This window comes from Pteropus vampyrus, unplaced genomic scaffold, assembly GCF_000151845.1.
Source record: "Pteropus vampyrus isolate Shadow unplaced genomic scaffold, Pvam_2.0 Scaffold14, whole genome shotgun sequence".
Classification (NCBI taxonomy): Eukaryota; Metazoa; Chordata; class Mammalia; order Chiroptera; family Pteropodidae; genus Pteropus; species Pteropus vampyrus.
Window position 1 is genome coordinate 10,308,463 of NW_011888795.1, and position 21,016 is coordinate 10,329,478.

The window sequence follows — 21,016 nt, forward strand, 5'->3', positions numbered from 1 at the left end:
ATCAATTTTCAGAATAATCAACAAGGAGTAAAGAAATATAAGGTCATTCATTAGTTAAAGGCTTCAGGGGTATGTATTTCAGAGATAAGAATGATGGTCCTTGCTTTTGGTTGGGAGTGAGTAAGGGGTGTGATATAGTGCCTGGGACAGAGAGCCAGGAACCTGCCCTGGTCAGGGCCACTGTAGCAGAGTAGAAAGGGACAATTTGGAATGTGACAACTTCCTCTAGATGTGTGGGCCTTCATTCATCAGCATGGGTGTGTTCATCGACAGGACCGTTAATTTATAAAAACCCACTCCCTATTACTTCCAAATCTCTCCCATGCAAGATAAATCAGGGGCATATCAACATCCTTCATGGGAGGGTGCATCAATGTAGTGAATCTTCTTAATATATATTCCTCAGTAGATTCTTGCATTCTAATTTTACTTTGATATTTACCAGCCCGCCCTTTATTGCACTTCTCAATGCAGACTTTTAGACCTCAGTATAGCACTTGATTTTGTCATCTGAAGAGTACACCGTAGCCTGGGAACTTTTGATAAAACTTCACCTTAAGGAAGACCTGACTTCTAGTTAGCTTAGAACTGAGCTCCGTGATCCAAGTCACCTTTTGTCACATACTATTCAACATTTTGGCATTCTTCTCTCAAAGAGGGAAAACAGAATTAGACTTTAAAAATGTTTCTTTGCTGGATATAGGAACCATTTTGGATATAAATGCCCAAGAAGGCAAAGCAGAAGTACTACATAAATAACAGTAGAATCTAGATTAGCTACTATTTAATTACCTGTGAGGAATATATTAATTTTTTCCCTTTATAGATCGTTATGTTAAATTCTGTCTCTGACCTTCATGGCTACATTGCCAAAAGCCAACTGACAGAAGACTTAGGGGGAACTTTGGAATATCGCCACAGTCAGTGGATAAATCATCGAACTGTGAGTACCAACTTGTGTGCCCTTTTTAATGTCTCTCCGTGTTTTCTAGAAGATAGGGGAGTTTAAGATCAACTGTTGGCATCTTAAACTACCATGACTACCTAAGATCAGGAAGGTTGGGTTTTCCAAGCCACAGGCTGGGGGAGAAATAGGGTGAAGGGAAAAGGCTGGAGATTCTCCTGACAACCTTCACCTTACCTTATCTTCCGGCATGAGGATTTTGGGAACTTCACTTAAAGTGCATCTGGGGAATTTTCAAAATACCAATACCCTGATATACCTCAGAGAAATTAAATTACTTGAGTTGGGATGGGTCATTAGTGTTCCACAAAACTCCCCAGATGATTCTAATATAGAGATTCTAATATAGAGATTGGAAATTGTGAAAGCACCTGACACACAGTGTTTTACTTTTCCCACTTACTCAGATGGGTGGTGATTATACTAAACTAGAAGAGTCAGTAATATTGAGGAAAAAGTGAAATTGAAACTCATCAAACAATAAGTATTTCAGCATAAAGTTGTCATTCCCCTTTCCCTGCTCTCATACCCCTGATACTCTTGAAAAAATTAAGTTTTCTAAGCAAAATTAGAAGCTCCCTTCGCTACCCTGATGACAGCTCGTGTCAGCACACCTCCCTGTATGTAGTCACTTTGGAAACATGTTGCCCGACACCCGAACTACATTAATTAGGTAGGAGAATTCACCTTGTTTTAGAGTATAATGTTCTCTGATTTTTTAAAAAAGAAATTTAAGAATTAAATAAAAGTAGATCTCTAGTAATAATTTCAAAGCGACAGACTCTAATCTCTCGCTTCTTTGTATGCCACGTAACTTCAAAGAAGTCACATCCCTTCCCAAAATCTAGAGGAAGGCCCGCAAATGGGGCAAAAACTTTTTAAACTTCTCATCAGTTTTACTGTAATAACAGTGACTCCAAGAAAATCTTATTTAATAAAAGAAGTGAAATGTGAAATTCTTCACAAACATATAATTCTAAATAAGCCTAAATATGAAAATATGGAAGGAAGCTAAAGTAGAGTATCATACATGAGTGTGATGTCTCAGGATGCAGTTTCTTTAAATATATAAAACATGGAACCTGGAGTACTTTCAGGCTTTTTCTTTACTTGCTAGATTTTTAATACATTGCTTTAAAAAAATCAAAAGAATTTACTATCCCACCAGCCTTACTGGGCTAACAAGCTCTCCATTATGCTCTGATTTCTCTATCATACCTTTATTTTATTATATTGTTCATGGTTTTCAAGTTGCCTCAGATCTTTTTTGAAATAACACAAATTTGCAACAAGTAAAGAAGAAAACTAATGCACCTTGACATCAAAGACAATAATAGTTCTTTAAGAACTTAGAGAAGTAAAGGAGACTGAGGTCATAAAGATTAATTATTTAAAGACCTGACATGAGCAGACATGTGCACACATCTCCTCTTTCCCCAGGCCTAGTTTGTATCTGTGGTTTGTGTTCATGTATGTGTGAAACATATTATTGTGAACTTTAAAATATACAGCTAGTATTGAAACATCAGAGCTATTCCTTACATGTCTTTTGCATGTTTTATGTACATATTATATATATATATATATATACATATATAATTAGAAATATATTTTCACACATATACATTATCTTGTATCTTATGAATATATAAATTCTTTCTTTTTTTGTAACAGTGTGCTTTCTGGATGTCAGATCTTTGATACTCGTAAAAAGTTAGAACTGAAAAGAACCTTAAAGATCATTTGACTTATCCAGAGGTGGCAGAACCAAGACTAAGGCCGAGCTCTTTTTCATCACCCTATCGGGATAAGGTCCTCTGTACCACTTTCAAGCTGATAATTCACAAATCAGGCCCATGGAATCAAGTTAATTTGTTAATAGGACCTTCCAGAGGAATCCTCTGGCTTTCTTCTATTTCCAGGATGACATTTGCAGGCCTCACACCTAACTCACTGAGTTATATTACTGTGATTATTATTACACTTGCAAGGTGCTCTACTATGTCCAAGATCCTTTCACATCTGCTATTCCTTTTGGTCCTCAAAAAAAAAACCCTTTAAAAACAGAGCAAATGAGAACTCTGGGACTCAAAGGCATTATATGTTGTACCCAAGATCACAGAGTTAGAGATGATCAGAATCTGGACTCTAATTCAAGTCTTCGACTCTCAAAGCCAAGATCTTTGTTGAGCTAGTTTTAAATCCAGTTTTATTAAATCTAGTTTTGACTGCCAAGAGATGGTGTAGCATAGGCTTAAGAGTATCAGGCCTGAGCCAGGTTACCTGGGTTCAATTCCAGTTTGCCACTTTTTTTTTTTTTTTGGTATGACTTTGGGGAAGTTACTTAACCTCAATATGCCTCAGTTTCCTCGTCTACAGAATATGGGGAGAATAACACCTAATCAAGAGGTGTTATAAGACATAGTGCATGTAAAGCAAAATACTGAATAATCTCATTTTCTTATTATAATTCCCCGATAGATTGAATTTTTTATGTTATTCATCATAGGCTATTAGCAAATACAGTTGAAAGAGTATCTTATATGGATGTTAGATTATGTGAAAGTAATAACCATTTGATGTACTTGAAAGAATGATTTTTATAAAGGTATTTGTTTGACTTTCCAGTCCTAAAGTACTGTAATGTTCAAGATTATTGCTGTATTGAAACAAACTCATAGATGCAGAGAACAAATCGATGGTTGCCAGATGGGAGGGGGGTTCAGGGGAAAGATGAAAAAGGAGAAGAGATTAAGAAATATAAATTAGCAGTTATAAAAATAGTCACTGATATGTAAACTACGGCATAGGGAATACAAATAATATTAAAATAACTATGTGTGGTGTGAGATGGGTACTAGACTTATCACGGTGATCACTTTGTAAGTTATATAAATGTCTAATTGCTATGTTGTACACCTGAAACTAATATAATATCGTAAGTCAACTGTAATTGAAAAATAAACTTAAAAAAATAAAGATTGTTGCTTCATCAGTATTTGTGCTAATAAGGGAGATTTCGCCTACCGCAATTTTTCAAGTAAGAAAATGGTGGATGTAGAGAAGACTTTGGGTTTAGACAGTAGAGAGAGGTGTGCAGTGCTCAGGAAGCTTTATCATGCTTGCCTCAGCCCTGGCCTCAGGAGAAAAGAGAGGTTGCCACAGATCTGGCACATTTTTTCTGATGTGTGTTTGGATAGTCAGAAATGTTCTCCGATGATGCAGGAACAGAAATAACTTTTTCCCAAATGAAAATTAGGTAGGGCCTCTTTGCTCCTGCCATTCATATACATTCAGCAGTCGCTTATAGGCCATCTGTGTGACAGGACACAGTTCCATGCCCTGGGGGAAGAGAAGTGATTGTGACATTGTGTTTGCCCTTCGGGGGCAAAATTGTCTCAGGAGCAGAGGGAAGTGGGTGAGGCAGTGCCAGTCTGGCTGAGTAGAATGATTTGTGAGACTCTCAAAAGCTACTTATACTTATCTTCAACTAACTTTTCTGATGGTCATTGTCACTTTTTCTAGGTTAGGCCACATGTTTCTTAAAGCACTCTGATAAAATGCAGATATCTCACCTGGGATATTAGCTGTGAGGTCACTAACCCATGAGCAGGTATTCATTTAATGGCAGAGTAGGATCATTAAGTGGAAGGGACATAGGCAAGGTAAATTTTTAGAAAGGAAAAGGAAGAAGAAGAGATCCCCAACTTCTCCCCACATGCGACAGAAATGACTCTGTAAAAGGTCACTAGTGACTTGATCACTATGCTCATCTTTTTCCTCAATGTAATATCCTCTCAGCTGCGTTTGACAAGCTTCTCAGAGGTTTCAGACAGCCTGGCTGTGTGTGTGCAAGGAAACGGAATGGGGTGGTGGTATGCGGGTGGGGCATAGAATGCAGTGTAGAAGCTAGAAGAGAAGCAAAGGTTTATTAGAGGGAGGGGTAGAAGAGAAGCAAAGGTTTATTAGAGGTGGTGGTATGCGGGTGGGGCATAGAATGCAGTGTAGAAGCTAGAAGAGAAGCAAAGGTTTATTAGAGGGAGGTTTCAGCATTTTACCTACTGTAAATCCTGAGTCAGATTTAATGTTAGATGTTCTTAGAGTAACAAACAGCGCTCTGAAATTGAAAGAGCTAACCTTGTTTGAATCCTGCCTTCCTTCCTCCTTTATTGCCCAAGTAATCTGATCTTGGGCAACTCACTTGACCTGTTGGAGTTTCCTTTTCTATAAAATGAAGATAAAATACCTCCTACTCTGGATTATTGAGATGATAGACAAATGTATAGCACCGACTACAGTGCATGGCCCTTGCAGATACCTAGGAAATGGTAAATAGTTTTACTGTCCTTCCGTTGAGAAAGCAAGCATATTGGTGCATATTAATCCCTCCACATTGTTATGATTGTCTGACCTTCTAGGCTATCGAAAACTTTGCCTTGATGTTGAAGACCACTGCCCAGATGCTTCAGACGTTTGGGTCCCGCCTGTCCACAACAGAGCTGCCCAGAGGCATGCTGTCCACTGAAGAGCTTTTCATGTTGCACACGAGGCAGTGGGACAAGCTGCAGGTGAGTGGTCAGTGGCCTCTCACAGTCTAGTCTCTGTGCCAGCAGATGGTCAGCCTCCTGGAGAGAGCCTAGAGCAGAATTAAGTTATCTTCTCCCCTCTTTCTCCAGTGACTTGGCAGCCACTGATCATCTTCAACCTTCCAGATAGGAAGTATATGACGGGAAAAATCTCTTGAGACTGGGTGGTACATGTAAAAGGATTGCAATAATGACCTGTGAGAAGCATCTCAGCAAAGGGAAAATCATTCCAGCTTTGTGCTGGCAAGATGAGATGTATGAACATCCTTTCAAGGGCAGCACTCCAACATACTGCCCAGGACAGAGCAAGAGATAATGGGCCGAAATTGCAGTGAGAGTAGGGAGTTGGCTTTTGAAGCAGAAGCTTTTCTGCAACTGTTGTGAACCTTGGGGTCGGACTAATAAGCTGACATATTACTTCTCTTTCCCAGGGATGTGTCTTTATCTGGGGACTAATTTGAGAAAGGACTGTGGAAGGTGCTCTAAACCGGGTTTAAGGAGAGGCACCTATTAAATGATTCACAAAATCATGTCAACACTGCTTCTGTGAGTTGCTGAAAGGGGAGGTGTCAGGTTCTTTCAGGTCATGTGGTAAAAGGAAGTTTTCCCGGGGCTGACTGGATGAGTGTCAGCCCCTTTCTTTTGCCTCCAGAAACAAACAGACCAAATCCATTATTTCACAAAAGACCAGAACTCAAGGAGGCAGCAAACTGAGGATTAAGGAGGTTGATACATTTTAGCATTATGTGTATTCTTGCTGCATGCAGCTTGATAAGAGCTGAACTCTACCCAAGATTTGCAAAAATACTTGCTGGTGGTTGATTTGTTCATTTATTCAACACTTATTGATTACTCATCACTACATGCCTGGAAAACAGACAAACAATGACAATTCAAAGAACATATGGTTTATTTAGGAGAGTCTGAGAGTCTAGTAGTTGAAGAAAATTAATTCTTCCATGTGTCAGGGAGCATTATTTAATTCTCTCTTTAAGAAGCTTGATATCTAAAAAGAGTTCAAAATATATTCCCAAAATGACTCTGAGTAACCAAAAAATCTGGATTGAAACTGTGAAAGCCTGAAAGGATACTAGAAGTTTTCCCTGAAAGTGTCTCTCAGAAGTTTGACCATTTTCTTTGCCAAACATATTGCCTAAGTTCACCTCCCATGATTCTTGGAAGAGATGGATTGCAGAAGGCCGGGTCTAGGGTGCCTCTGTGAAGTCTACTGGAAAAGGGTTGGCGGTCCTGGCCTACAGGTCACCAACCACAGGAACCCGAAGAGGGGTCAGTTAATAGACAGGTGCGATGTTTCGCATGCAAGTGCGGCAAGAGGGCGCTGTGCGTGGAGCTCCCGGCCTAGGCTCTCAGCCCTGTTCCAAGAGGGTTTTGAAGCGGTTGCAGGACAGAAGCACTGAGATGACATGTGGTCACTTAGGGAGGTCTCTGGGGAAAAGGTAAAACATTTTGTCTGAGGGGTGAAACCAGCTAGTGAGATCCTACGGTGGGTACACTGAGAGTTCCCAGAAAGGCAGATAAGTGGGTGTCTAATATTTCTACACAGGCAAAGGGTTCCACAGAGGTAAGGGGAGAGAAAGAACCACTCTCCAAGATGGAATAAGGTCATTTTCTTGGGCATGATGACAAGCTATTGTTGGTATTAAAATATACAACTCTGTGCAGAGAAGGCTAGAATTTCACTCAGATTATGTATGGAGTAACTTTGCAGATCCACAAAATTTGCAGTATTGTCTGACATTTATAAGAAATAAATTTATACTCTAATTATTTTATCTGAATTTGGTAAAACACCCATATCTAACCAGCAAGACAAGCGAAAAGAGTTTAGGAGATTCCATTAATTAGCCTTTTAGTAAGAAATAAATGCAAACTCTTTCATAAACTAAACTATTATACTTGCATTTATATTCCAAATAGACCTATAATTATTTTAAGATAAAATTCTCAAAGAGTTTAATTTGTCCAAGTGTTTACCTTAAGTATATTAATCGAATTTGGATTAAAATATAATTATTCTGTCTTTATTTTGCCAAATATATTATCATTCTTTATAAGACAACATAGAGAGTGTATAAAGCCTTTTGTGATAACTAATTATTGGCCTAACACGAATTTGATTTCCTTGTTCCTTATCTTATAAATTAGAAGCAAAAATACCCAAATTGTTAAACTAGGGATATATTTTTCCTTTTTTCCATCCAAAAACGCTTTAAAGAGTTTATATTTTAAAAAGGAATACATTTTAACTTTTATGAAAAACTTAGTAGCTTTTGTTATTATTTATCTATATTTTATTTTATTCTTATTCGAATATATTACCTTTTAACTAAAAGTTCTACAACTAATTAAATAATTTTTAAAAATAATTAGGAAAACACCTAATAGATGCTTTCTGCTAATAGGTATGGGGTTTCTTTTGGGGTGATGAAAATGTTTTGGGAAAAACATGGAATTGTACACTTTAAAGCGGTGAATTATAAGTTATATGAATTATATCTCAATTAAAAAAAAAAAGAAAAGATCCTCGGGCCCTAAGACAACAATAAAATAACTACAACTCTATGCAGATATGTACTATTCTTACTCTGTTTTTGATGGTTCTGCAGACTTTTTTTCTTAGCAAAACAACTCTTCCTTTTGTCTTATTCCGTGCTTGTTTTGGAAGCAGTTCACAGAGGCAGGCGGTCTCCTTCCTGAGCCCTAAGGGGGGTGATTCTCACCTCTTTGCTTGTCTTATTTAGTCTAGAAACACAGGGCATTGGCCTTCTGCTCTTAGATGCTTTAGTCAATTAAGATATTGTACCACGTGTTCATTTAAAGTGGGCAAGACTCTCATTTTTGTTGTTGTTAAAATAAGTTTAACAGAGCCACAGGCTTTTTCTCATCATGCAAGTGGAGAGAAGAAAGTGCCAGAGGTCCTTAAATCATGTGACAGAGCAATCTTTAAAAATACGAATACTACTTAGTATTTAGTGTTTGTTCCATTCAGCATCCACTCAATTTTGTATTCAGAAATTACAATTTCATCACTATTACCAGGGTAACGCACAATCAAGAAGATAATCAGAATTACAAGTTATTTTCATGGGCCCTAGAAATAATTTTATAGTCTTAGGAATTTTTTAAGACCCCTTTGTTCAAACTTTACTTTGCAGAGAACGTTATTAGAAATGAATAGGCACAGAGGCCTCCGTTTTGCGCTCAAAGACAGAATTGGCATCCTTATGAATATTTTCGGTGTTAATACCTTAACAAATCAGTGTTTTGAACTAGTTTTGTATGACAGGAGGATCTCTTTCAGTAGCTGCTGAGGAAAGGAGACATCTCATGTCTTTCAGAGGCCTCTTTTTTCTAAATTATGTATTTTAAAGGACAGATATCCAGAATTCATTAGTTTGCATTATAAACAAAATAGAACAATAGAGCTAACTTTCAATGGTAGAAATGGATAAGTAGTAAAAGTGGAATATAGAGCATCAATCATTAATCATTCATATATCCTCTTACTTCCTATGCCACTTACACTCCCAGCGTATGACACAACAGAGCACAGTGCTTGCCATGTAATACTAGGTCTTTATAAACATATTTTGATGGATGTCTACATTCATGCTTACCTTTGTCATAGGAAAGAATTCCTGCAGAAAATTTTGATTCTTTAGAGCCTGAAGTTGTCCTTCTTGCCCTGTTAAGTGGGTCGTCTTTTGGACCAATTGCTTGTTTCCATAATGATGGAACCATAATGATGAGCACACACTGGAACAGCCATATCCATTGTTTAAAAAGTTAAATAGTTACATCTCTTGAATGTCCCACTCTACCTCCTTGACCCATTTCCTAGGACCTACATGATCTCTTTATGATTCTGGCAACTAAAGGATTAATACCTGTACCCCAGCTGGTCTCAGGATTGTTTCAGCATTGTATCTGACATCTGTGCTGATTGGTCAGTGCCTGCTCTGTACAGGTACTAAATATTTTGAATTGTTACTACTGTGGACAAGGGCAAACTCCATTTGGGGGCTGGGCAACTTACCTTTATGATTTTCAAGTACCATAGTTCCTCAAACTTTCCCTCTATGTTCATGGCAGATTTTGAAGCTGACCATGTGGTCTAGTCCCAAAGCCGTAACCAGGTCACGATTTTTCCTTGTATTTTTTCACCAGGTGAAGGGGATACTTAGTGATGACATCACTTACTAAAATTCACCTTCCCTCTCTCACACACTTTTTCTCACACTCTGCAGCCTTTTGGATGTATCTCTCTTTCAACCTTCCCTAGCAATATGCTTCTCCTTTGGCCCCTCCACCTTTCCTCTTAACTCTGCATCACACACACACACACACAATGTATATATTTTTTTCTAATAATGGCTAACGCCAGAATACTGCTGGAATGCTGGAAGCTCCAAGGCAGTTAAGAAACTGAGTGAAAAAAGCCAGAACTCCTATTAGTGAGTAAGAAGAGGAGGGTAAAGCTAAGAGCATTTACGAATGAGTGCTCTTAACTTATATGAGTGCTCATATCTTATTTGTCTTTATTCATATGTAACCTGATTTCTTTCAGACTATTATTAATTCATCCAACCTACAAATATTTAATGCACATTGATGAGATAAGAAGAAATGTGGCCGATACCCAGAATGGAAAAGAAAGGAAATGTCTCGTCCGCAGGCAGGAGTAGCAGCCAGATGGCCAACTTGGGGCATTACTTGGAGTGAACAGAGCCACAGGGGTTATCCACAGAAATTTTAAGGGCTAGACCAGAGAAGTCAAACCTATCATGAGGCTGGGTATGGACATTGGAAGCCTTCAAGAGGGTGAATACTGCAATGGAGTAGGCTACAAAGAGAAAAGACATGAGGATGAGAGGGCCAGACTTCTGTGTGAGCAGAGGAGAGAGTATAAAGCTCTCCTCACAGGAAATGAGCTGGAGGCTGTGTGAACACTAGAGGTGGTGAGCCAGGAGGAAGAGACTCAGTGTTCATGTGCACAGGGGTGATTGTTTTGTACCTATGGGACTATTCTAACTCCCAGGGCATACCAAACCAGCATCCCGTGTGACCCAGGAACCAAACCCAGAACTCCAGGTAGCAAAATTCTAGGCCAAGTTCTGCCCTTTTGTCTTGCTTCATGGTTACGCTCAGGGTATTGAAATGACTACACTGTGTGAGTTGACGACTAGAGCTGTTGGATTTGGAAGGAGCTAGCCTGACGTCTTCCCCAATGACAAGCTCTAAGTCTCTATGTAAAAAGAGTTGAGTAGAGTTGCCTTGGAAGAATGAATCTTTATATGTCAAACTGAAATTGTTGCCCATCTTTGCCAAATTTCAACAGTTGAACAAGGCCACACTTTGAGAGCAGGTGGAAGGAGAGGTAGGGCTTATTGATAAGACCAGATGAAGTTTTTTTCATGGCCAACTAGCAATTATTACATTATTATCACATGGTAGTTCCTAGCATTTAACATTCAATATCTGTCACTTTCTTATTTCTGGTCACTGTCTTGGATTAGAACCAGATTTATTAACTTTGCTTTTAATTTACAATGGCAGCTTGAGATACACACAAAATTTAACAGTTGTTGCTTTTGGAGGAGGAAAGTAGATGAACTGGGGACAAAAGACTTGCTTTTTCCAATATATGCCCTTTTGTATAGTTTGAATTTTGTATCATGTGTATGTGTTATCTATTAAAAAGAAGCTAATTTTATAAAGCTGCAGCTTGACATTTTTAGCATTTAATTTCCTAAATGAAAGATATACTGATCTGTCATTCTCCTTACCCCAAACCTACCAAGAATTTTCTTTCATTAATTCCTTATGAGAGACTATATTTCTTTTTTTTTTCTCTAGGATGAGCTGAAATTACTTGGAGAGCAAGGGGCTATGTTGCTGTCGTGCATTCAAGAACCAGCAACCAAAAATCCTACCAGTAAACTCCATGCCAATGAAATTGAGAATGTAGCTACCATAGAAAGGTGAGTGAAGGTGGAATATGGTTTTTTTTAGGATAGAATAGAACTAGACGATCTGAAACAACCACGGATAAATTAGAACAGTTACTCTTGGGGCTTAGTAGGGTCAAGAAAGAATAATATTTAAGATGACAAAGGAAAAAAGATGGTACCCACCTGGCACCCAGTTACAGAGATGTTTTTATGAGAATGCCATTCCCTTCTCTTATGAAATGCTGTCATCACAGGATTTCAAAGGGGATGGTATATTGGTTGAGTTTTATTTCTAAATGACAGTTTGGCCGGGTGCTGTGATTTGCGCACCTGTCAAAGAAAAGACACAAAGGTGCGGTTATCAGGGACATATATTAAACACAGCAGCTGCAACTGAAGTGAAGCTTCTGCCTAGCACTGAGAGTGAACTGATTGAAAAATAAAAATATGAGAACTAGCTGAACCGTGAGAAAGTCATAGATGACACAGGCTTTCATAGTAAGGACATTACCATAATTTATAACAGTGACTGAAACGTAGATGTTACCTAAATGAGCCTATCCAGATGCCTGCGGAAATGAATATTAACCACAATGTCACTTTGTCATTCTTTCTTGACAGATTGCTAGTTCAATTGGATGAAACAGAAAAAGCCTTTAGTCGGTTTTGGTCCAAGCATCACCTGAAGCTTAACCAGTGCCTACAACTACAGCATTTTGAGCACAAATTTTGTGAGGTGTTATTATTATTTTTTTTTAATAGAACTTCCTTTCATGGTTCAGTGACTTTCGATTCACTTTCCCATCTCGAACTGAGTATTGGGCTTCCTTCCTCCCCCTAATCCAGTATAGCAAAACTCTATCTCCAGATGAGTGCTCATTGGCTTATTTCTAGACTGTTCTAATGTGTCTTGTAGGTTAAGCTTGCCCTGGACGACTTGTTGGCAGAGCAAGCAGAGTTTACAGACCTTGGAGACAGTGTGATGCATGTGGAGCAACTTCTTAAGGAGCACGAAAAACTGGAAGGAAAAGGCCAGGTTTGTTCTTTGCCTTTTTTTGTGGACTGGAAAGGTAGTTGCTGTGGACAGTGACAGGTCATGCCCATGTATTGTCAAAAGGTTGCCAAAGGACACAGAAATGCCCAAATCCTGCCCTTTCAGTCACCCCGCTCCCGCCCCGTTTCCCAAGGAGATGTACACATTCACAGCCATGATACACAACGCCCGCAGAGTTCTGTGAAGGCTTCCAGAGCACCGGGCTGAGGCTGGAGGTGCAGGTGGGGTGAGAGCTCTGGCCAGCCCTGCCCCCTCTCAGGGTGGAACGCTAGGTGCATCACCCACCCATTGGGCCGGATGTGGAGGCGTGGCATGGGTGTTGGTTGTAAGGAGGGGAAACTTTAGAAACTTTAGAAAGGGAAACCAGAAAAAAATAACTCCTTTTATAACAAGCATGACAGTGAAAAGGGGGAAATGGGTCCACATTAGTTCTGTTGCTACACAGAATTGGCAGTGCTTTCTCCTTTCTCATGCCCCAAGAGTTGTAAATATCAAACTTGTAAAAGAATACGTGTTTCACAATTCTCATACCAGAATTAAAGAGTTTTCCAGATCTGCACACAGGTCCTTCTAAATTTGGCTTTCTTCAAGTTAAGAAAGCCCAGTCATCTCTTTCCAGAGAAGTTCCTTCTGCTTTTCTTTAATTAGGATTTCTGTATTTTTGTCTCTTGGAGACCAGGTACTATATTAGCACTTCTTTTCTGAACTGATCTAGAAGTATGTTTCCCTGGAGGTAATGTTGTAGTACTAGAGATTTGCTTTTTAAAGTCTGATCCTCACGCCGGTGGCATCAATGTCACCTGAGTCAGAACTTATTAGAAATATAGAATTTTCAGCCCCACCTCAGTGTCAGAATCCACATTTTAATAAGATCTTCAGGCGATACATGCACATTATAGTTAGAGACATACTTCCCTAAAGAATAGTAACAAATGTAAACAAATGCCACTCTGACTCTGAGAGCTGTCACTGGTGGATCCTGAGCTGGAGGTGCTTCTGTACATGGGTGAACACCCGGACCCACCTGTGCTCGTACTCCCACTCAGGAAGCCCATCTTTCCCTAGTGATCATTGACAGCTAAATACTTTAGTGCTGAAGGCACGAGTCATCAGAAATGTTTATCAAACAATGAAGTAATTGAATTTCATATATCTGATGTGTCTTAGATTCTCCAAGACAGTCCCAATATTATGTAATTTTAGTTTTTTTTTCAAAAGAACTCCTTATTAAATGTAGATACTATGTATTTTCTCTTATATACATATATACATATGAGGGGGAAAATGCCTCACCAAGCTCAATGCCTTTATTTTTGGTTTGAAAAATATGGTCACAGCCTATGTATACATATACCATGAAAGTAGCTACTGACCTACCAGGAAGGTGTTCATTCATCACTAGGTAGTCTTTGCCCTGTTCTGTGCATATGGTGGCAAACCAGACAGTCAAGACGGTGCTCTCTTGGAGCTTACATTCTACTGGGGAGAGGTAGATATCTAGTAAAAAGTAATCAAATAAATAATAATATCAGATAGTGACAAGTGGTATCAAGAAAATAACCGGATATAATAGAAAGTGACTGGGAGGTGCTGCCTCAGCTAGAGTAGTCAGGAAAGGCCTCTCTGAGAAGGTGATCTTTGACCTGAGATCTGGATAGCCATGCAAAGATTTGGAGACTAGTGCTCAAGGCAGAGAAGCTGCAAGTGCTAGGTCTTGAGGCAGAAATGAGGTGGCGGCTTCAAGGAATGTGGCTGGAGCACAGTGAGCCACGTAGGAAGAAGGTGGGAGCAGTGGCTGTGAGGACTGGATTTTATTCTCAGTGGAATGGGAAGCCATCGGACGGTGCTCTGGGTTGTGTTTTAAATAGTGGGCTTGGATCTGCATGACTGCATCCACATTCTGCTTTCTGCTCACCTTCTTGGGCTTGTGACCCTTGGTACATACTTTAAAGATCTCTGACTGGAGCTAGGGGCTCAACCTATGGTCATGGGACATAGGAATATTCTGTGAACCCATGAGCCATCTTTTATGCGTAAAGTTCCTGTACCAGCTGGACTAATACACCACAGATGGCCCACAGAGCCTAGGCAGTTTGGTTTTTACCCATCCTGTATCTTGCTTACCCTGTTTTCTCTTATTTCCTAAAGGATACATTAGACCTATTCCTCAGCCTTTGGGTGAACAGAGCAAAGCTACCTTAACATAACTGGGACTGTTTTTGCATGTCTTCACTCAGATTTCTAAGAATCATTATTTCTTCGGATGATAAGGGCTTGCCCAGTCTTTCCATTTGTCTTGTAAAGTGTTAAAGAACAAGGTGATGTCTGGCAAGAATCCACCAAAACTTGCTTGGTTTGTCCTTTACTCCACACTCAGGTGTCACCTTCCCTCTTGGCATAGCCACACATTGATTTCTGGTTTGCTGTCAACTTCCTTATTCTGTGCAGTGATATCATCCTCACGGGTACCCTCTGAGCCAACTCACTAAGCAGATTCTTGTACATGCTAATTGAGCCTGTTCTTTTGTCTTGTTCTAGTTTGAGGGTTTAGCAAACTTTTGAGTGCTCATTTCTAATTCTGAGAAACAATGGTTTTAGCCCCTACTCTTACTTCTAAAAGCAGAACTCGCTGCAGGAATTTTGGTCTGAGGCATGCTGGGGCCTTCAGTGATGAGCCAGCAAGGAATAGACTATGACAGGGCAAGAAGAACCAACTCGATTTCAGCCTTGACCTCTCCCCTCAAGGCCAGGAGCCAGCAGTTACACTACTGTGCCCAAGAAGGCATGGGACTCAGATCATTAACCCCTCCAGGGCCATAATCTAGCTACAGTGCATGGCTTTTTTTTCCTTTTAGTGGAAATTTTCAAACACACACAAAAGTAGATTGACTAATGCAATGAACTGCCATGTATCTATTGCTCACCTTCAACAGGCGTTAACTTTCTCCCTTTCTTGTTTCACCTGGCTCACTGCGCTATATATTCGTTCTATCCTATGCCATTACCTGGGGGTCCGTTCTGGGCTTCCTGATGTAGTCACATCACAGTTTCTCACTATTTCCTTCCACAGTAGATGCTCTCATCTTTCATCTGTCGTAGCAGTAGAGTCCTTGGGGAAAGAAACAAACGGTGATTATAATAAAGATTTTTGAATTGCGTGTTGCAATTTTGACTATCCAGTCTTCTGGAATTTTCAGTATCTGAAAGGCTTGTGAACTGAGCGCCAGATCTCAGCCATTTCTTTCTCACTATTTCTTTTTCACTTAAGTTTTATTGCCTGTTTATCATGAGCAGAAGCTGTACAGAAAAATAAGCTGTGATTTGGATGTTTTACCATAAAGTTCTTTGTAAGTTCTCTGAAGGATCTGACAGTCATGGTTGTGCACCTGTCATTCATAGCACATGTGGGGAGGCCTTGTGGGCTGGAGGGTGATCAGACACAGGCTTTGGAGTCAGGAGGAACTGGATTCAAATCTCAGCTTCAACAACTACCAGCTGTGCAACCCTAGTCAGGTTTCTTAGCCTTTCTGAACATATCCCCTCATCTGTAAAATGGATTATAATAATAATTCCTACCTCACAAAATCTCTGTGAAGGTAAAATGAGTTAGAGGTGTAATAAGGACTTACAGAGTGTCTTGAATGTCACAGGTGGTCAGAACTCAGAAGCTATTATTATTATTATTATTATTATTATTATTATCCATTCTTTTCAGTAGAGTAATCATCCAGTCATCCAGCAGTGGCTCCTAAGTTGTATTTATGGATCTTTTCCCAAGATCCACTTGGACCTGTTACTCACATCTTTTCTTCAATCTCAAATGTTTTAAGAACACTTTTGAAGGGTGAGGTGCCACATGCTAAGTGAAGGGCAAGCTGTGATTGCCATGGGGCATTTGGGAAATATCCTGTGGTGAAGTTTCCTGGACCCAGGAAACCTGTGTTATTCTTAATAAATTAGGCAGCTAGACATTAAAAAAAAAAAAAAGTCAACAGATACTTCCTTGCCAAGTTTGCATACATCTATATTTGACTAAAATCAGCCAGGTTTGATCAGCCTAATAAGCTCCCAAGTTTAGGCAGAACAAATGCAGTGTGTGGTGGTCAGAGCCTGATTCTGGAGCCAAACTACCTGCGTCTGAAGTTTGGCTCTCCTCTTCCCTACGTGGGTCACCTTGGGCCATTACGCCTTCACTGCTCTTTTGTAAAACAGCATCTATATGAAAGGGTTTGTTATGAAAAGTAAAAGAAACAATCAATATAAGCATTCAGAACAATGCTTGGCATATAGTAAGCTCTCAGTAAAAGTTAGCTATGATCATTAATGTCGCAGAGGTAACTGGCTCAATTCTGTGCTGTGGAATGTTTCCTAGGTTCAACCTAAAGTGACTGAGCAGTTCTAGTGAGTGTCTCATTCATTCTTCATTCATTCTGTAACTATTTATTGCTCTCCAACCGTGCCAATCACTGTTCTAGGTTCTGAGGACACAGCAGTAAGCAGCACATTTGAAAATCACCGCCTGAGAAATTAGCATTCTAACCTCCTTTCAGGGATGGTGACCAGTGTGTATCTGGGCCTTTGCTGTTCAGTACAAGTGCACTGGGTATTCACCTCTGAGTCCTTTTAAATAGCCACTGCTTGATTTGTGTCACTTTATTCCCACACCATCACTCCTTTTCGGTTTGCACAATCATCGTTTATTCTTAAGTACCTAATTTATGCTATGTACTGTTTTAAGTTGAATAAGATCTAATGTATGCCTACGAGGGTCTGTGACGTAGTGAAGGCAATAGATAAGTGATCACAATACAGTGAAGTGTGTGCTCTGATCAAGAAAGGCACAGAGGAGGGACGTCGGAGTAAAATGGTGGAGTTAGAGAAAGTTTCCGGGAGACGAACCCTGAAAGGTGATTTAGAGTTAGCTCCAGAGGAGTGTGTGTGTGTGTGTGTGTGTGCGCGCTCACTTCGGCAGCACATATACTAAAATTGGAGTGATACGGAGGGGAGTGTGTGCATCGGGAGGTAGGGGGTGGAGTGGTGGGGGGCACAGGTGGGAAGGGAAGGATGAAAGAGCAAATAGAGAAGGCATGGAGGCCTGAAGCTGCCTGAGTATTTGGGGAACTACAAATGGGTCATTAGTTCAGATCCAGCAGAGGATGGGGGTGAGAGAAGTGGAGGAGGAGGAGGCACAGGCACGAGCCTGATAATGAAAGGCTTTCTGTGCATTGCTTAGGAGTTTGAACTTTCTCCCGAAGACTGTAGAGAGCCAAAAAAGGACTTGAAGCTTGGGAGTGATGTAGGCATGATAAGCACTGTAATGGAATTGCTGCTTCATCAGCAATGTGGGGCATGGTTTGAAGAACAGCCTGAAGGAGAGCAAAGAGGCCAGCTGTCCCAGTCAGAAAGCATGAAGGCTTGAACAGACGCTGACAAGGAAGTGGTGGAAAAGGGCTCAGAATTCAAAAGGTCTTAAGAAGGAGGCAGGCCCTGCAGGGCTTAGCGAATGACTGGCAGGGTAGGGGGCAGGGTTTTTGAGACTGTTGAAAGAACCACTGTAAAGTTAAGAGACGGGCAGGTTGTCGTCACCTGGAGTCATCATGACTCCTTGTGTTACTGTAAAAAGTTAAGCCAGGGCACGTGTGGCACACAGCTGCTAAACGTGGTCAGGGAGGCTGCACATGCACATGAGCCCTCTGCTCCTTTGGTAATGTGTCAGTCATCTGTGTTGACTCACAGATTAGTGTTGTTTCACACAATTCCCGGCAAGCAGATGACTGCGTCATCTCATGCATTGGTTCATTTATCCATTCATTTTATTAATCGAATATTTATAAGATGCCTATTAAGTCCCTGCATGGAATTTACATATCGAAAAGAGTGGGAAGAGGATGGAGAAGTTGTACATTAAAGTAAACAAAGATGCTTTCAGAGAGAGATTAGTGCTGTTAGAAAATGAAAACAAAGTGAGGGAAAGGGGCCTGAGTGGGCGGGTTGCAGGGAGTGGCTTTAGGTTCCCCAGTCAGAGAAGGGCCCCCGCCAGGAGGTGGACCAGGAGCTTTGACCGGAATGACCCTGGGAGGAGCATTTCAGGGAAGGAGCTAGTTTGGTTGCCAGCCTCCTTTAAGCCATTCTTTCACCTGGATGAATGCAGTAGCCCCCTAACTGGTCTTCCTGCTTTGCCTCTTCTCTGTCATTCTTGACTCCAGAGCTGCAGCAATCCTTTTATGAATGAGATCCTCTCCCTGAAACCCTCCAGTGCTTCCCATGCCATAATGAGTAAAAGCCAGAGTGCTCACAGGGGCAGCAAGGCCCTCCGCAGCCCAGTCCCTTTCTTTCCGCTCTGATTACATCTCCGACTTCTTTCCTGCTTACTCCTCTGCTCTAGCCACAGTGACCTCCTCCTGCTCACTTGAACACATCAAACATGCCCCAACCTCTCTGCCAGATACTGCTTGGCTTGTCCCTTACTCCAGGTCTTGGCTCCTGTGTCAAGGGTTCCAAGGACCACACCCAGATTTGAAGATTTGCTAGGAGGACTCATAGGACTCAGCATATAATTATACTTGTGATTATGACTTATTATAGTGAAAGGATACCAAGCCAAATCAGCAACGGGAAATGGTTCATGGGGTGAATTCTGGAGGAAACCAGGAGCACCTTCCAGGAGCCCTCTCCTCGTGGAGTCCTGCGGGACGCACCAAATTCCCCCAGCAGTGCATTCTGATCAGGGAAGCTCATTAGGAGCTCAGTGCTCAGAGTTTGTACTGGAAGCTGGTCATGTAGGTAGCCTCTGCCTGGCACACCCCAGAATTCCAGACTCCCAGAAAGAAAGCAGGGGTTCAGCATAAAGTATAGTGTTTGCACAAGCAGCTTAGGCATGGAGCCATTCTCCATGAGGATGATAGGAACCCTCCTGACATTCCCAGATGCCACTCAAGGGCCAGCCTTGCAAGCAGGCCTTTCTTAGGACTGTAGTCTCAGGCCTGCTATATTAACTCTTCTGCACAGTTCGGATAGCACCTTCTCAGCGAACCCTTCTCTCACCGTCCTATTTAAAATAGCAACTCCTCCACCAGCACTCCCTGCCCTGTCCACCTGTTTGATTTTTCTCCATGGCGCTCACCACTATATCTAAGATATTATAATCTACATATTTAATCGTTTGTCGCCTACATCTCCTATTAAAATGTAAGCTTTATGAAGGCAGGGGGTTTTGCCTGCTTTGTTTACCACCAAACTCTTGATAACTGGACAGTGCTCGGCACATTGTAATCCTCAGTAATATGTGATGAACGAATTGGAAATAGAAAAACATACCACATGTGTTTAGAACAAAGCCAGCCATGCAGACAGAGGGAGGAGATGTGGTTGCTGAGCAGACAAAGTCAGAGCAGCCATGACCTTATAGGTGGCAGGAAGGGGTTTAGATAAACATATTTCTTAAGTCTCATGACTCCCTCATAAAGTTGTTCAAACCAGATCTTTACCATCTTGTCAACTTCAGCTCCCTTCCCACTCTCCTCAGGGCCACATATCTGTCCTTTTTCCTTTTCCATTTAGCTGACAGGGGAATTTAGAGTCTCATTCTGTGCAAAATAATAATTTATGCTCTTCTACACTAGAACTTATCACAGTTGTAATAATTTAATTATTTGTATTATTTATTTAATATCTGAGTTCTTCACTGGGCCGCAAATTCCTGGCTTATTAACACTGTATCCTCAGCACCTACCCAGAACTCAACAAATATTTGAATGAATGACTTGCTCTTCTTCAGAATGCAAATGTCCCTGGACTAGGCTAGACTTCTTAGGGAAGGAAGAGCTTTCCCAGGTTTCCCAGCTTCAGACTCTCAGCCTGAGACCTGAATCAATACCTCCCTAGATTCCCTCCAGCACTGGAGCGCACAGTGCCAGGCAAATATCAGCCTGGTATCTGATGCTTGGCTGCACATATACACTTTGCAGGAGCCCTTGGAAAAAGCCCAGCTGCTTGCAGTAATTGGGGACCAACTCATCCAAAGCCACCACTATGCAGCGGACTCCATCAGAGCCAAGTGTGTGGAGCTCAGGCACCTCTGTGATGACTTCACCAATGAAAACAGGAAAAAATATGATATTTTAGGAAAATCTTTGGAGTTGCACAAACAGCTAGACAAGGTAAGATGTAAAATTTTCTGTAAAGCAGTCCTAATCATACTTCTCCTCCCTGCTCCACTTGATTGCTGAGAGAATAAGGAACTTACAGTGAGAAATGCTCAAAAGTATTAAAAACTGTGCAGATTGTAGGTCATAGAGGTATCGAAGGTCAGAAGTGCCTTTGCCACCCCACCACATCCTACTAGAATAAACTAAAGTTCATTTTCCTCCGTGTGGACCCAGACTTAAAGTGGGTGTTTTGGCTGGCCCTGTGAAAAATTTCCTGATTCCCCTTTGGGCAT

General features: G+C 40.8%; 1 protein-coding gene across 1 annotated transcript in view; it reads left to right on the top strand.

Annotated features, from left to right (window-relative positions):
- Positions 1-21,016, top strand: part of MCF2L2 (MCF.2 cell line derived transforming sequence-like 2) — a 195,338-nt gene that overhangs the window by 64,217 nt on the left and 110,105 nt on the right. Inside the window, exons 6-11 of the mRNA XM_011382746.2 lie at positions 827-943; positions 5,383-5,532; positions 11,428-11,552; positions 12,144-12,258; positions 12,439-12,558; positions 20,544-20,735. Coding sequence (XP_011381048.2) covers positions 827-943; positions 5,383-5,532; positions 11,428-11,552; positions 12,144-12,258; positions 12,439-12,558; positions 20,544-20,735 — 819 coding nt within the window. The remainder of the gene's footprint in view (positions 1-826; positions 944-5,382; positions 5,533-11,427; positions 11,553-12,143; positions 12,259-12,438; positions 12,559-20,543; positions 20,736-21,016) is intronic.